The sequence below is a fragment of the Oncorhynchus mykiss genome, chromosome 27 (genome assembly GCF_013265735.2).
Source record: "Oncorhynchus mykiss isolate Arlee chromosome 27, USDA_OmykA_1.1, whole genome shotgun sequence".
NCBI classification, from domain to species: Eukaryota; Metazoa; Chordata; class Actinopteri; order Salmoniformes; family Salmonidae; genus Oncorhynchus; species Oncorhynchus mykiss.
In genome coordinates this window covers 41,665,316-41,682,601 of record NC_048591.1, presented here as the reverse complement: position 1 = coordinate 41,682,601, position 17,286 = coordinate 41,665,316, and the positions used below count along the sequence as shown (strand labels likewise).

At 47.3% G+C, this 17,286-nt stretch overlaps 1 protein-coding gene across 5 annotated transcripts in view; it reads left to right on the top strand.

Annotated features, from left to right (window-relative positions):
- Positions 1-1,812: 1,812 nt before the first annotated feature.
- Positions 1,813-17,286, top strand: part of LOC118944786 (rho guanine nucleotide exchange factor 26-like) — a 107,379-nt gene continuing 91,905 nt past the window's right edge. For 4 of the 5 annotated variants that reach the window (XR_005040103.1, XR_005040101.1, XR_005040102.1 and 1 more), the window contains exons 1-4: positions 1,815-2,293; positions 5,639-7,059; positions 7,629-7,680; positions 8,708-8,847. Coding sequence is in view for 2 of the 5 variants with exons in the window: in XM_036965863.1 (XP_036821758.1) it covers positions 5,728-7,059; positions 7,629-7,680; positions 8,708-8,847 (1,524 nt within the window). In the remaining 3 variants the exon portion in view is untranslated. Of the gene's footprint in view, positions 2,294-5,638; positions 7,060-7,628; positions 7,681-8,707; positions 8,848-17,286 lie in introns of all 5 variants that reach the window. The other variant, XM_036965864.1, reaches the window with a different exon arrangement.

Here is a 17,286-nt window from a genome sequence, read left to right as displayed (position 1 = left end):
AATAAATCTTACTGTTGGTGGAAGAAGGTGAGGACCGAGGTGCAGCGTGGTACGTGTTCATGTTTGTTTAATGACACTGAACACTAAATACAAACATAACAAAGGTAATAACCAAAACAGTCCTGAAAGTTGAAAAAAAAACTCAACAGAAATCAACAACCCACAAAAACCCATGTGGGAAAAAGCTACCTAAGTATGGTTCTCAATCAGAGACAACGATAGACAGCTGCCTCTGATTGAGAACCAAACGGCCAAACAACAAAGAAAACAAAACATAGAAAATGAACATAGAATGCCCAACCTAGTCACACCCTGACCTAACCAAAATAGAGAATAAAAGCCTCTCTTTGGCCAGGGCGTGACACTTATTACGGGGGGCAGGGGCGGCAGGGTAGCCTAGTGGTTAGAGTGTTGGACTAGTAACCGGAAGGTTGCGAGTTCAAACCCCCGAGCTGACAAGGTACAAATCTGTCGTTCTGCCCCTGAACAGGCAGTTAACCCACTGTTCCCAGGCCGTCATTGAAAATAAGAATTTGTTCTTAACTGACTTGCCTGGTTAAATAAAGGTAAAATAAAAAAATAAAATAAATTACCACTAGAATGGCAAAAGTCTTACCAGACTTGGTACATATCAATCAAATAGGGTTTTATTAAAAACAGGACACTTAAACAAATACAAAAACATGTTTCAGTTTAATACAATATTCAGAAAAAAACAAGATAGATTCATCAATAATGGCTGTTGATGTTAACAAGGCTTTCGGCCATCTTGAATGGCCTTTTATTTCAAAACTGTGGAAGCTTTAAACATTCCAGCTGAAGTAATTACACAGGACCCAAACTGTAAAGCAAAAATATACACAAATAATACATTATCTGATTAAATTGCGTTGGAAAGGGGCACAAGACCGGGATGTTCCCTCTCTCCCTCCTGTTTGCACTGGCTATTGAAACGCTTGCAGAAAGAATTACACAGGACCCAAACTGTAACAGGTATTGGTAAACATGAAAATAAAATAAACTTATTCAACTGGTATCTTGTTAAATCCACATTGCTACGTTTCGGGAAATGGCAAATAAAATGTCATAGAGGGGTTGGGTTAAACAGGAAGACACATTTCAGTTGAAGGAATTCAGTTATACAACTGACTAGGTATCCCCCTTTCCCCTTTAATTAAGAGGGGGACACAATTTGGCATGGCAGCCCCCCTTGGGTTCTCGAGAGCTAGTATAGGTCTAGCCTACACTATTTCAAACGCATATTAGATAAGATTGTAACATATATTTGTCACTCAGAAGTATTGAGTTACCATTGTCATTGGAATCTGTGTAGACAAAGTTGTGTACTTTTGTATTAGTAGAAACGCATGCACATTCCCCATTATTTCTATTTCTAATTTGCACATTCTTCCACTGCAAATCTACCATTCCAGTGATTTACTTGCTATATTGCATTTACTTTGCCACCATGGCCTTTTTTTTGCCTTTACCTCCCTTATCTCACCTCATTTGCTCACATCATATATAGACTTATTTTTCTACTGTATTATTGACTGTATGTTTGTTTTACTCCATGTGTAACTCTGTGTCGTTGTATGTGTCGAACTGCTTTGCTTTATCTTGGCCAGGTCGCAATTGTAAATGAGAACTTGTTCTCAACTTGCCTACCTGGTTAAATAAAGGTGAAATAAATAAAAAACGTCTACTCTAGACATCTTGTAGTCTACTGTGGCTTCACTCTAAAGAACCACGGGGAGGCGCCAGATTGTGAACTAGTCCCACACTTCACTTTACAAACTACTCCCAAATGTAGATCATTTTTTCTCCAAATGGACACTGATTTTGTTGAGCTACAAGTCTACATCATTTAGGACGTTTTCTTGTCCATTTTTTGTCTTAGAATGTTTAGGCGCAGGGCTATTGCTTTGCTTCTCTGTAGTTGACATGGTGAAAAGTTCAACTCGGTTGAATTGTAGTGCACTTAACGTCACGTGAATTTGGGTAGGCTTCTGTGCTGTTTGGCAATCGGCATTCCTCCTCCTCTCTATTAGTCTCCTGCTAAACACACAACACTCCCGGAGAGAACACAATGACATATCGGAGTTCGAGACACGGTGAAGACAGCCGATGGTCACCGGACTACTGATGGGGCAACGATTTTTTGCACAAAATTAACCGTTTACCTCAAGCATAAACTTTCAAACAACAGGAAAACGTTGCCTTATTATTTTGAGAACTCCAGGACACAGGCACCATGGCGAGGTTTTACAGGGAACCCACGAATCAATAGAAAGTAAGTCTGTTATCCATCACGGGTTACTGGAAGACTCGGCTCGCGGTGCGCTGAAGGAGCCGTTCTTTTATAGCTCAATGTGGGAACTCGCTGGCGACATTGTTTCTCCCTGTAGCCACTTCTCTGCATAGACACTTTTCCAATGTGTTGTCTGAACGTGTCCTGATGCATAGTTTTTAACTAGACCTTAACTCGTTTTGGACCTTTTTTAAATAATTTAGGACAAACTCCGCTGACGGTATGCATGTCTGTCACTGGTCCTCTAACGTTACTGTATCAGGGTTCATGTGGTCCAATACTTTGCATGGTTATTCGGCAAGTGGTGCAGTGGTAAAGGAACGACATAGCCCTTGACCCAGTTCCATTACAGTAAGAGTCCGTGGATGAAGGCTTGTTCTGTAGGGGGGAGCGTTAAGACCCCCCGACGCTCGGTCTGAACATTAACTTGTTTCGGAAGAATAAGGACCTTGTCTTTCATATCAGTGAGAAATAATTTAGTAATAAGTTAAATTGATCCACACACATTGATAGAGTTAGGGATAGTGTTCCCGCCAGCGCTGGGTTTGCGATGAAATAAGTGCAGGTGTCTTTTTCCAATTCAGTCCATTAGACTATGTTCACCGAAATTCACAAATAACATTATGCTATAGAGACCTCTGATTATTCAATTAAGGGTTTATACAAATTTACCTTGACTTTTAATCAATTGTTCATGACTATTATTATAGCCTAGATGGGAAAAGTAAGCATTATTGACACTGGAATGCTGCAGTGACTGACCCTATGTAGACCTACTATCTCCTGACATTGTTTTCTCGATCGAGGCACTTAACTCCCCACAAAGTACAAATCCACTGTTAATCAGTGGTGGAAACAGTACCCAATTGTCATACCTGAGTGAAAGTAAAGATACCTTAAAAGAAAATGACTCAAGTAAAAGTGAAAGTCACCCAGTAAAATACTATTTGAGTAAAAGTATTTGGTTTTAAATGTACTTAAGTTTCGAAAGTAAATGTACAAATAGTTTCAAATTCTTTATATTAAGCAAACCAGACGACATGATTTTCTAGTTTTTTAAATTTACAGATTGACAGGGGCACAGTTCAACACTCAGACAAAATTCACAAATGAAGCATTTGTGTTTAGTGAGTCTGTCAGATCAGAAGCAGTAGGTATGACCAGGGAGGTTCTCTGTTTAGTGAGTCTGTCAGATCAGAAGCAGTAGGTATGACCAGGGATGTTCTCTGTTTAGTGAGTCCTCCAGATCAGAGGCAGTAGGGATGACCAGGGAGGTTCTCTTGATAAGTCTGTGAATTAGACAATTTCCTGTCCTGCTAAGCATTAAACATGTAACGAGTACTTTTGGGTTTCAGGGAAAATGTAAGGAGTAAAAAGTACATTATTTTCTTTAGGAATGTAGATCAAATTGTATTGGTCACATACACGTCGTTAGCACATGTTATTGCAGGTGTAGCGAAATGCTTGTGTTTCTAGCTCCGACAGTGCAGTAATATTTAACAGGTAATATCTAACAAATTACACAGCATATACCCAATACACACAAATCTAAGTAGACATGAATTAAGACTATATACATATGAACAAGTGATGTCTGGGTGGAATGGACTAAGATACAGTAGAATAGTATAGAAAAGGAGATTATACATATGAGATGAGTAATGCAAGATATGTAAACATTATTAAAGTGAATGAGAGCATAGTATAGAATACAGTATATACATATGAGATGTAGTGGAGTATAAGTTGTCAAAATGGTAAAGTACAGATACCCAAAAACAACTACTTCAGTACTTTACACCACTGCTGTTTGTCAACGTGGTCAACCCTCCATCTGGAGAGCTCCTGGGTGTGTGCAGGCTTTTTATCCAGACCTGAGTCTGCTTATCAAGTTCCCTGAGCAGCTAATGTTTAGGCTAAGATGTGGTTAGACCAGGACATGAACAAATGCCTGCACACCCAGTAGCTATCCTGGAGGATGGTTGCCATCCTTGATATAAAATATTGCAACATTACAACCAAATACTTTTGTCTTTATACAATTATTCCCTCATTCAATTCATCATGGATCAAAGCAAGGTATCTAACTATACATGTTTATATATACGGCTCTAATATTCGTGTTTTAGGGGAGATCTAGGCACAGCAAGTTATTTGTCATTTATGCTGTTTCTAACGATCTCACAATGACATGGCTGCTATTTAATAGAGGGGAATCCCAGGTTGCCAACGGTGCAGATTTATTTAGGCTCGCTCTACAGTGCCGGTGGAAAGGCGACAAAGACATGAATGCTTAGTTAGCTATAGTTAACTTGTTGGCAGTTATCTTGCTAGTTATGTTTTGAATTGGCTATCTTGTCTGTCATTATTTTATACCTGCTGTGAAATGTCCAGCTCTCTCCCCTCAGGCAACATCTCACTGGCGCGCACAGACACGCACTGTTTATGATAATGGCTGATATGTCGATTTTTAAGTGATTGATACTATTTAAGTGTGCCTTCATGTATTACATTAACAAACATTATGAAACCAATTCCCATGACTTTATAAACCCTCGTTTGACAATTTGTAATAGTGCATCATGCGCATTCAGTCTGGTATATTTTCAATCTGCGCAATCTGGAACAGGCTACGGTCACTCACAGACTAGCGGCAAATAAACGTGAACAAAGCGTAATCAGACTATTAATGCCCACTCTCAATTGCTATTCAATGCAGTTCTCGCCTTCATTCCGTTTTTGGTCAATATTTTTTTGCGCGTCAATCTGGGCTAATTTAGGCTACTTTGTTTTAAAGAGGAGCCGGTACGCAATTCCCCCAAAATGAGAAGTGCTGGTAGGTCGCTCTGGCCCAGGTCAAGCACTGGTTCCCACGCTGACACGTCTCCGCGTTACACGGAAAACAGCCGGAAGACGAGGCGACCACCTGTGTGTAAGCATAACGTGGAACGTGTAGTTTCATTGGATGGAGACGCCCATTGCTGTATGGATCTGTGCAAAACGTGTATTTAAAAAATTATATATTTTAAGGATTCCTTCTCGCTGATTAAAGATAAATGTTTCGAAATCCATAGGCAAGCGATTATTAATTAACAACGTTTCGAAACGTTAAAACAGAGTGGGAATTGTAGTTCACAGGACGCTGTCATGGGCAAAGCGAATGGCTGAGAACTGTAAGGCAGAATGCTGCCTAGAGTTTTCAAGAGCTAAGGAATGACCCAACTTGTGACCTCACAGACAGACCTAACCCTGAAAAGTCAGGACTTATCCTAATACCCCTCCAGCTTTGATTTTGATAGATCTCTCTCTCTGTGTGTTTACAACCAGGGGTTATTGCAGTTCTCTTCTGGGTTGGACCAGTTGGGTCAGACGAGAGACTCCTCAGTGACAAATAAAAGACGAGTGATTGACGCACCATGGAGGGCGGGAACGATGTGGATCTGTCCAACAGTAACATCACCCCGCTGTGGAAGCGGCGCTCAGCCAATCACACTGGCCCCAGCAAGCTAAAGGCCCGGCCCCTCAGCTACCAGATAGACGGAGTCCACATGACTGACTTCCCCGTAGAGGACAACAAGTGCAGCTTTACCCTGAGCCAGCCTGCAGAGAGACTGGTGGCCACGCCGGGAGGAGGGACGGTCATTCTGAAGCACGTTCTCAACCAACCCACCAGGAAAACACGGGTAGTCAGGAGTATAAGTATTGGACATCTGTCCAAAGGACGTTTCTCTCTGTCCAAGTTCAAGTCGGAGGATGATAAGTCGCTGTCGTTGAACAGTAAGGCATGCCACGGTGGGAGTGTTGATAATGTGTGGTCAGACAAGCCTCTACTGGACACCCAGAATCGACTATCCAGCCCGTTCACCCTCACCGCTCACAGGGACCAGATAGTGTTTGGGACGAGCCCTTCACCGCCAGACTCTGCCTCCTCCAAACACCCCTCTCCCCCTGCCTCCCCCAATAACCACCACCAACATGACCTGACCTCCCCTTCTTCCTACCACCCCTTAACTCCTGTCCCCTCTCCCCGTAACCCCAGCCCCTCTCCCCCTAACCCCAGCCCCTCCACCCCTAGTCTCCACACCCCTACCCCATCCAACAGCTCCACCTCCAGTATCAACTCCCTCTCTTCCCTCATCTCCACCCCTTCTGACCTCCCCACACCCCACACCCCCTCCTCTGCTGACATGTCTGCCCCCTCTCCTTCCCCCTCTCATTCCCCCACTCCCACCCTCTCTCCCTACATCTCCCTATCTCCTCCTCCCTCCATTGTCCTCAGCACCCACAGTGCAGCTGCCCTGAAGAAGGGCACACAGCAGCTGATCCCCAAAGGGCTGGCGTCCCTGAGCAAGGCCTCTCCTGCTGGGGTACAGAGCCACGGCATGGGGGGTCTGCTGGGCCTGGATCCTACCAAGCGGGCCCTGCGAGCCCTCAGCATGGTGGAGACTGGATCCTTCTTCTCCACTGGCGTAGGGTCCGGGGGAGGGGGGACAGACCAGGATGAGAGCACTGAGACTCTGAAGAGAGGGTTGAGGTCTACCTCGTACAGGAGAGCAGTGGTAAGTGGAGTGGAAATGGAAATACCATCTGATGACCTCAAGACCCATCGTCTGTCCCAACCTGTAGACCCAAAGACCCATCGTCTGTCCCAACCTGTAGACCCAAAGAGCCATCGTCTGTCCCAACCTGTACTCAAAGGACTACAGGAGGTCAAGGAGAGACCGACCAGCCCTGGGAAGAAGAACAAGGTAGGAAGACATGTATTCACCCATTATTGTCCAGGAAATTGTCATTCCTATTAACTGCTATGTCACGATACCGTTCTCTCCTTGCTTTGCCCCATGTGCCTGGATATTACTGTCTCTTACTTTAATTAACACTCATCTGCCTGATGGATTCATGTTTGATGAATTATTCTCCTGAAGTTCAGATCAGGACCAAAGTCCACAGCTAGCTTGAAGTTGGAACATTGTCAGGAGACGCTTGTGTTGAAGTCCTACTAATAGTGAAGGCCTATGATTACAACACACTTCAGTCCACTGCTCTGTAATTAGGCAGGTCAGGGGTCAAGAGCAGGTCCCAGGGGAGACCTACTAACACTTTTCATTTAGAACCTGACAGATGTGTGTTTATAATGTCATTCATAACCAGATTTGCCTAATAAAGCATCATTTCGGATATTGTGCCGACTGCTCATGATAACAGATCTAGTGACAGTTTCAGTTCATAGTGTTAATATAGTAGTATGGCTGGGGCAGGGAGAGCTAATCCTGGGTCTGTTATTAATAGTGACATGGGGTCTTGTTCTGTCTCCCAGAGTCCTGATAAGAAGCCAGGACTGATCACACAGAGGACATTTGACAGTGAAGGTGAGTGCCACTTCTCTGTCTTAGTCATGTATATGAACTGGTGATGACTGTGACTTTCTGTACACATGGTTGAGGTCTTGCTGTCAATGGGGACTGTACTATTGTGATCCACCCTCAACCTGTCTGTCTGTCTGTCTGTGGTGTGATCCACCCTCAACCTGTGTCTGTCTGTCTGTCTGTGGTGTGATCCACCCTCAACCTGTCTGTCTGTCTGTGGTGTGATCCACCCTCAACCTGTCTGTCTGTCTGTGGTGTGATCCACCCTCAACCTGTCTGTCTGTCTGTCTGTCTGTGGTGTGATCCACCCTCAACCTGTCTGTCTGTCTGTCTGTCTGTGGTGTGATCCACCCTCAATCTGTCTGTCTGTCTGTGGTGTGATCCACCCTCAACCTGTCTGTCTGTCTGTGGTGTGATCCACCCTCAACCTGTCTGTCTGTCTGTCTGTGGTGTGATCCACCCTCAACCTGTCTGTCTGTCTGTGGTGTGATCCACCCTCAACCTGTCTGTCTGTCTGTGGTGTGATCCACCCTCAACCTGTCTGTCTGTCTGTGGTGTGATCCACCCCCAACCTGTGTCTGTCTGTCTGTGGTGTGATCCACCCTCAACCTGTGTCTGTCTGTCTGTGGTGTGATCCACCCTTAACCTGTCTGTCTGTCTGTGGTGTGATCCACCCTCAACCTGTCTGTCTGTCTGTCTGTGGTGTGATCCACCCTCAACCTGTCTGTCTGTGGTGTGATTCAACCTGTGTCTGTCTGTCTGTGGTGTGATCCACCCTCAACCTGTGTCTGTCTGTCTGTGGTGTGATCCACCCTTAACCTGTCTGTCTGTCTGTGGTGTGATCCACCCTCAACCTGTCTGTCTGTCTGTCTGTCTGTGGTGTGATCCACCCTCAACCTGTCTGTCTGTTTGTGGTGTGATCCACCCTCAACCTGTCTGTCTGTCTGTCTGTGGTGTGATCCACCCTCAACCTGTCTGTCTGTCTGTGGTGTGATCCACCCTCAACCTGTCTGTCTGTGGTGTGATCCAGAGGAGGAACTGTATCAGAACTACCAGGAGAAAGCTCTTCACAATGACTCTGATGAGGACCAGTCCAGAGAGGCCAAACCTGATGACCGCATCGTGATGCAGTACAGACCCATACGCACCTCCTGGAGCCAACTCAGTGTGGTGAGACACACACACACACGCACACGCACACAGTGAATTGTGGTGCAGTGCCTCTCATATAGTACAGAGACAAACACAGGGCCTTGTTGGGAAATGGACTGCCAGGGCTGTGAGGGATGTTGTCACATCTGGTCTGGCTGCAATCCTTACCCATCCTCCATCTCTCTCTCTCCTTCTCCTACTCTGTCTGTGACTGTCTGTCTCTCTCTCTCTCTCTGTCTCTTTATGTCTCTCTCTGTCTCTTCATTACTCTTGGTCTAGATAGGGAATTAAAACAGGGATAGGGAGGGAAGAGGGAGGGTGAGGGAGCAGGAAAGGAAGGGGAGGGTGAGGGAGGGAGCAGGAAAGGAAGGGGAGGGTGAGAGAGGGAGCAGGAGAGGAAGGGGGGTGAGGGAGGGAGCAGGAGAGGAAGGAAGAAAGATCTGGGACAGTAGGAGAGGAAGGGAGAAAGATCTGGGGCAGCAGACTAAGAGGAGGAGAGGAAGGGAGAAAGATCTGGGACTGCATACTGAGAGGAAGGGAGAAAGATCTGGGGCAGCAGACTGAGAGGAGGAGAGGAAGGGAGAAAGATCTGGGGCAGCAGACTGAGAGGAGGAGAGAAAGGTCTGGGACAGCAGACTGAGAGGAAGGGAGAAAGATCTGGGGCAGCAGACTGAGAGGAGGATAGGAAGGGAGAAAGATCTGGGGCAGCAGACTGAGAGGAGGAGAGGAAGGGAGAAATATCTGGGGCAGCAGACTAAGAGGAGGAGAGGAAGGGAGAAAGATCTGGGGCAGCAGACTGAGAGGAGGGAGAAAGATCTGGGGCAGCAGACTGAGAGGAGGAGAGGAAGGGAGAAAGATCTGGGGCAGCAGACTGAGAGGAGGGAGAAAGATCTGGGGCAGCAGACTGAGAGGAGGAGAGGAAGGGAGAAAGATCTGGGGCAGCAGACTGAGAGGAGGAGAGAAAGGTCTGGGACAGCAGACTGAGAGGAAGGGAGAAAGATCTGGGGCAGCAGACTGAGAGGAGGAGAGGAAGGGAGAAAGATCTGGGGCAGCAGACTGAGAGGAGGGAGAAAGATCTGGGGCAGCAGACTGAGAGGAGGAGAGGAAGGGAGAAAGATCTGGGGCAGCAGACTGAGAGGAGGAGAGAAAGGTCTGGGACAGCAGACTGAGAGGAAGGGAGAAAGATCTGGGGCAGCAGACTGAGAGGAGGAGAGAAAGGTCTGGGACAGCAGACTGAGAGGAAGGGAGAAAGATCTGGGGCAGCAGACTGAGAGGAGGATAGGAAGGGAGAAAGATCTGGGGCAGCAGACTGAGAGGAGGAGAGGAAGGGAGAAATATCTGGGGCAGCAGACTAAGAGGAGGAGAGGAAGGGAGAAAGATCTGGGGCAGCAGACTGAGAGGAGGGAGAAAGATCTGGGGCAGCAGACTGAGAGGAGGAGAGGAAGGGAGAAAGATCTGGGGCAGCAGACTGAGAGGAGGGAGAAAGATCTGGGGCAGCAGACTAAGAGGAGGAGGGGAAGGGAGAAAGATCTGGGGCAGCAGACTAAGAGGAGGAGAGGAAGGGAGAAAGATCTGGGGCAGCAGACTGAGAGGAGGGAGAAAGATCTGGGGCAGCAGACTAAGAGGAGGAGAGGAAGGGAGAAAGATCTGGGGCAGCAGACTGAGAGGAGGGAGAAAGATCTGGGACAGCAGACTGAGAGGAAGGGAGAACGATCTGGGACAGCAGACTGAGAGGAGGAGAGGAAGGGAGAAAGATCTGGGGCAGCAGACTGAGAGTGGGAGAGGAAGGGAGAAAGATCTGGGGCAGCAGACTGAGAGGAGGAGAGGAAGGGAGAAAGATCTGGGGCAGCAGACTGAGAGGATGGAGAAAGATCTGGGGCAGCAGACTGAGAGGAGGAGAGGAAGGGAGAAAGATCTGGGGCAGCAGACTGAGAGGAGGAGAGGAAGGGAGAAAGATCTGGGGCAGCAGACTGAGAGGAAGGGAGAAAGGTCTGGGGCAGCAGACTGAGAGGAGGAGAGGAAGGGAGAAAGATCTGGGGCAGCAGACAGAGGAGGAGAGGAAGGGAGAAAGATCTGGGGCAGCAGACTGAGAGGAAGGGAGAAAGATCTGGGGCAGCAGACTGAGAGGAGGAGAGGAAGGGAGAAAGATCTGGGGCAGCAGACTGAGAGGAGGAGAGGAAGGGAGAAAGATCTGGGGCAGCAGACTGAGAGGAGGAGAGGAAGGGAGAAAGATCTGGGGCAGCAGACTGAGGAAGGGAGAAAGATTTGGGGCAGCAGACTGAGAGGAGGATAGGAAGGGAGAAAGATCTGGGGCAGCAGACTGAGAGGAGGAGAGGAAGGGAGAAATATCTGGGGCAGCAGACTAAGAGGAGGAGAGGAAGGGAGAAAGATCTGGGGCAGCAGACTGAGAGGAGGGAGAAAGATCTGGGGCAGCAGACTGAGAGGAGGAGAGGAAGGGAGAAAGATCTGGGGCAGCAGACTGAGAGGAGGGAGAAAGATCTGGGGCAGCAGACTGAGAGGAGGAGAGGAAGGGAGAAAGATCTGGGGCAGCAGACTGAGAGGAGGAGAGAAAGGTCTGGGACAGCAGACTGAGAGGAAGGGAGAAAGATCTGGGGCAGCAGACTGAGAGGAGGAGAGAAAGGTCTGGGACAGCAGACTGAGAGGAAGGGAGAAAGATCTGGGGCAGCAGACTGAGAGGAGGATAGGAAGGGAGAAAGATCTGGGGCAGCAGACTGAGAGGAGGAGAGGAAGGGAGAAATATCTGGGGCAGCAGACTAAGAGGAGGAGAGGAAGGGAGAAAGATCTGGGGCAGCAGACTGAGAGGAGGGAGAAAGATCTGGGGCAGCAGACTGAGAGGAGGAGAGGAAGGGAGAAAGATCTGGGGCAGCAGACTGAGAGGAGGGAGAAAGATCTGGGGCAGCAGACTAAGAGGAGGAGGGGAAGGGAGAAAGATCTGGGGCAGCAGACTAAGAGGAGGAGAGGAAGGGAGAAAGATCTGGGGCAGCAGACTGAGAGGAGGGAGAAAGATCTGGGGCAGCAGACTAAGAGGAGGAGAGGAAGGGAGAAAGATCTGGGGCAGCAGACTGAGAGGAGGGAGAAAGATCTGGGACAGCAGACTGAGAGGAAGGGAGAACGATCTGGGACAGCAGACTGAGAGGAGGAGAGGAAGGGAGAAAGATCTGGGGCAGCAGACTGAGAGTGGGAGAGGAAGGGAGAAAGATCTGGGGCAGCAGACTGAGAGGAGGAGAGGAAGGGAGAAAGATCTGGGGCAGCAGACTGAGAGGAGGGAGAAAGATCTGGGGCAGCAGACTGAGAGGAGGAGAGGAAGGGAGAAAGATCTGGGGCAGCAGACTGAGAGGAGGAGAGGAAGGGAGAAAGATCTGGGGCAGCAGACTGAGAGGAAGGGAGAAAGGTCTGGGGCAGCAGACTGAGAGGAGGAGAGGAAGGGAGAAAGATCTGGGGCAGCAGACAGAGGAGGAGAGGAAGGGAGAAAGATCTGGGGCAGCAGACTGAGAGGAAGGGAGAAAGATCTGGGGCAGCAGACTGAGAGGAGGAGAGGAAGGGAGAAAGATCTGGGGCAGCAGACTGAGAGGAGGAGAGGAAGGGAGAAAGATCTGGGGCAGCAGACTGAGAGGAGGAGAGGAAGGGAGAAAGATCTGGGGCAGCAGACTGAGGAAGGGAGAAAGATTTGGGGCAGCAGACTGAGAGGAGGATAGGAAGGGAGAAAGATCTGGGGCAGCAGACTGAGAGGAGGAGAGGAAGGGAGAAATATCTGGGGCAGCAGACTAAGAGGAGGAGAGGAAGGGAGAAAGATCTGGGGCAGCAGACTGAGAGGAGGGAGAAAGATCTGGGGCAGCAGACTGAGAGCACCACCCGGGATGGCAGGAGAGGAACGGGGGGAAAGGAGGGAACAGTACTGTAGAGACCAGAGTGGTAGGAGAGGAACGGGGGAAAGGAGGGGACAGTACTGTAGAGACCAGAATGGTAGGAGAGAGGAACGGGGAAAGGAGGGAACAGTACTGTAGAGACCAGAATGGTAGGAGAGGAACGGGGGGAAAGGAGGGAACAGTACTGTAGAGACCAGAGTGGTAGGAGAGGAACGGGGGAAAGGAGGGGACAGTACTGTAGAGACCAGAATGGTAGGAGAGAGGAACGGGGAAAGGAGGGAACAGTACTGTAGAGACCAGAATGGTAGGAGAGGAACGGGGGGAAAGGAGGGGGGCAAATGCTGTTTTCCACTTAGGTGTTCTGTTCTCCTTGTTGATGTTTACTCTTATCTGGAGCTGCTCAAGAAGGGCTGAGGGAGAGAGAGACCAGTACTGTAGGAGACCAGTACTGTAGGAGACTAGTACTGTAGGAGACCAGTACTGTAGGAGACCAGTACTGTAGAGACTGTAGGAGATAGTACTGTAGTAGACCAGTACTGTAGGAGTCCAGTACTGTAGGAGACCAGTACTGTAGGAGACCAGTACTGTAGGAGACCAGTACTGTAGGAGACCAGTACTGTAGAGACCAGTACTGAAGGGACCAGTACTGTAGGGACCAGTATTGTAGAGACTGTAGAGACCAGTACTGTAGAGACCAGTACTGTAGAGACTGTAGAGACCAGTACTCTAGAGACCAGTACTGTAGAGACCAGTACTGTAGAGACTGTAGAGACCAGTACTGTAGAGACGGTGGGGGACAGTACTGTAGGGGACAGTACTGTAGAGACGGTGGGGGACAGTACTGTAGGGGACAGTACTGTAGGGGACAGTACTGTAGAGACCAGTACTGTAGAGACGGTGGGGGACAGTACTGTAGGGGACAGTACTGTAGGGGACAGTACTGTGGAGACGGTGGGGGACAGTACTGTAGGGGACAGTACTGTAGGGGACAGTACTGTGGAGACGGTGGGGACAGTACTGTAGGGGACAGTACTGTAGGGGACAGTACTGTGGAGACGGTGGGGGACAGTACTGTAGGGGACAGTACTGTAGGGGACAGTACTGTAGGGGACAGTACTGTGGAGACGGTGGGGGACAGTACTGTGGAGACGGTGGGGGACAGTACTGTGGGGGACAGTACTGTAGGGGACAGTACTGTAGAGATGGTGGGGGACAGTACTGTAGGGGACAGTACTGTGGAGACGGTGGGGGACAATACTGTGGAGACTGTGGGGGACAGTACTGTAGGGGACAGTACTGTAGAGACGGTGGGGGACAGTACTTTAGGGGACAGTACTGTGGAGACGGTGGGGGACAATACTGTGGAGACTGTGGGGGACAGTACTGTAGGGGACAGTACTGTAGAGACGGTGGGGGACAGTACTTTAGGGGACAGTACTGTGGAGACGGTGGGGGACAATACTGTGGAGACTGTGGGGGACAGTACTGTAGGGGACAGTACTGTAGGGGACAGTACTGTAGAGACGGTGGGGGACAGTACTGTAGGGGACAGTACTGTAGGGGACAGTACTGTAGGAGACAGTACAGTAGGAGACAGTACAGTAGGGAATAGTACTGTAGGGGACAGTACTGTAGAGACTGTAGGGGACAGTACTGTAGGGAATAGTACTATAGGGAATAGTACTGTAGAGAATTGTACTGTAGGGAACAGTACTGTAGAGAATAGTACTGTATAGACTGTAGGGAATAGTACTGTAGAGACTGTAGGGGACAGTACTGTAGGGAATAGTACTGTAGAGAATAGTACTGTAGGGAATAGTACTGTAGAGAATAGTACTGTATAGACTGTAGGGAATAGTACTGTAGAGACTGTAGGGGACAGTACTGTAGGGAATAGTACTGTAGAGAATAGTACTGTAGGGAATAGTACTGTAGAGAATAGTACTGTATAGACTGTAGGGAATAGTACTGTAGAGACTGTAGGGGACAGTACTGTAGGGAATAGTACTGTAGAGAATAGTACTGTAGGGAACAGTACTGTAGAGAATAGTACTGTATAGACTGTAGGGAATAGTACTGTAGAGACTGTAGGGGACAGTACTGTAGGGAATAGTACTGTAGAGAATAGTACTGTAGGGAACAGTACTGTAGAGAATAGTACTGTATAGACTGTAGGGGACAGTACTGTAGAGACGGTGGGGGACAGTACTGTAGGGGACAGTTAGTTCTGATCAAAATATTCAAACAAAGTTGACTTATCCAGATATTTCCAATGTGAGGAGAGGAGTCTTCCCAGTCCTGTGTTTGATGCCAGATGGAAGGTCTATGGGCCATGACATGTGACAGGGCAGGTTGTAGTGTTTTATAGATGTTCTGCTGTTTACTCTGTGACAGGGCAGGTTGTAGTGTTTTATAGTAGTTAGATGTTCTGCTGTTTACTCTGTGACAGGGCAGGCTGTAGTGTTTTATAGATGTTCTGCTGTTTCTCCTGGTCAGTAACTGATGGTAAGTAACCTGGAGGTTTCCGTATCTTCATTCTCTGAAGGAGCAGAAAAATCCTCCTGGAAATGAGAGAATGATCTGATGTTTAACGGATGGACAAAAGTGGCATCAATGTCCAAACTGACAGAACCTGTTCCTGCTATCACACTTCCCTTCCCAGACTGACAGAACCTGTTCCTACTATCACACTTCCCTTCCCAAACTGACAGAACCTGTTCCTACTATCACACTTCCCTTCCCAAACTGACAGAACCTGTTCCTACTATCACACTTCCCTTCCCAAACTGACAGAACCTGTTCCTACTATCACACTTCCCTTCCCAAACTGACAGAACCTGTTCCTACTATCACACTTCCCTTCCCAGACTGACAGCTACCGCTTTGGTTCAGACTCTCTGTTTCCTAGAAGTCTGTAGTTTCCAGTAACACCTGTAAGGTCAGACTCTGTTTCCTAGAAGTCTGTAGTTTCCAGTAACCGTAGGGACAGGGGGAAGTGGTGTATCTAAGAGTGTTGACACCATACTCTTAGATGAGAGGCTTAACCCCCCCGGTTAAGGGTAGGACAGGGGAGTAAGGGTAAGACAATGATAGATTTATGCCTACGGTCAACCTCTTACCTCAACCACTCCCTTTTGAGTGAATACTGCGTTTCTGTTGTCACGGTTACACCTGTCCCTCTGTGTTCTCAGGGAAACTCCAAAAGCAGGGCAAAGTTCAGTTGTCGTGGCGGGAAGGTGGTTGCTAGGACACTAAGGACCTGCAAGGCCGTAGATAGATAAATAGAAGTTGATTGCCTTTTAAAGGGAATTTGTCTTGCACAATAGCACAAACTTGGCAAGCTGTTGGCATTTTGGCTGTAGTGGTTTGGCTGTTGGCTTGTGTGTTTTGTGTCCTAGTCTGGATGTGTTTGCAAAGGTCTCCATTAGGGTTTGTCACGATACCAGTATCACAATACTCAGAGGTATCGCAGCAAGGAAAGAAAAGATGAAGCAGACTCCGTTTCCTGAGGAAAACAGTCATAATGTTAGTAACAAGCAGCCTGAAGTGTTTCACCCCAAATCACGTTTGTTTTGCTTGCTTTAACCCACTATATGTTACTTACAGCAGGGTTTAAAATCAAATCAAATCAAATTAATTGATATAGCCCTTCATACATCAGCTGATATATCAAAGTGTTGTACAGAAACCCAGCCTAAAACACCAAACAGCAGGCAATGCAGGTGTAAAAGGACCAGAGAGTATAGTTTACTTCGTGTTTTCCTATTTGGTAATAAACCATCTTCTGTATACCACACCTACCTTGTCACAACACAACTGATTGGCTAAAACGCATTAAGAAGGAAAGAAATTCACACCTGTTAATTGAAATGCATTCCAGGTGACTACCTCACGAAGATGGTTGAGAGATTTGTTTAACACTTTTTTTGGTTGCTACATGATTCCATGTGTTATTTCATAGTTTTGATGTCTTCACTATTATTCTACAATGTAGAACATAGTAAAAATAAAGAAAAACCCTTGAATGAGTAGGTGTGTCCAAACTACTGACTGGTACTGTATACAATAGTTCCTCAATTCCTGAATTACAATAGTTCTTCAATTCCTAAATTACAATAGTTCTTCAATTCCTAAATTACAATAGTTCTTCAATTCCTAAATTACAATAGTTCCTCAATTCCTAAATTACAATAGTTCCTCAATTCCTGAATTACAATAGTTCCTGAATTACAATAGTTCCTCAATTCCTGAATTACAATAGTTCCTCAATTCCTGAATTACAATAGTTCCTCAATTCCTGAATTACAATAGTTCCTGAATTACAATAGTTCCTCAATTCCTGAATTACAATAGCTCCTCAATTCCTCAATTACAATAGTTCCTGAATTACAATAGTTCCTCAATGTATTTGAAAAATATTTCCAGCTCTCTCCCATTCAGGTTGCTTGTAATGATTGATTCATGGAGGAGTGGAAGGGTGCTTGGGGAAGATGACAAAGGACCGGGTGTGGAGAAGTATTGGTAGGGAGCAGGGATTGAAGCAGTGGGCGATGGAGACATGTTGGCTCTA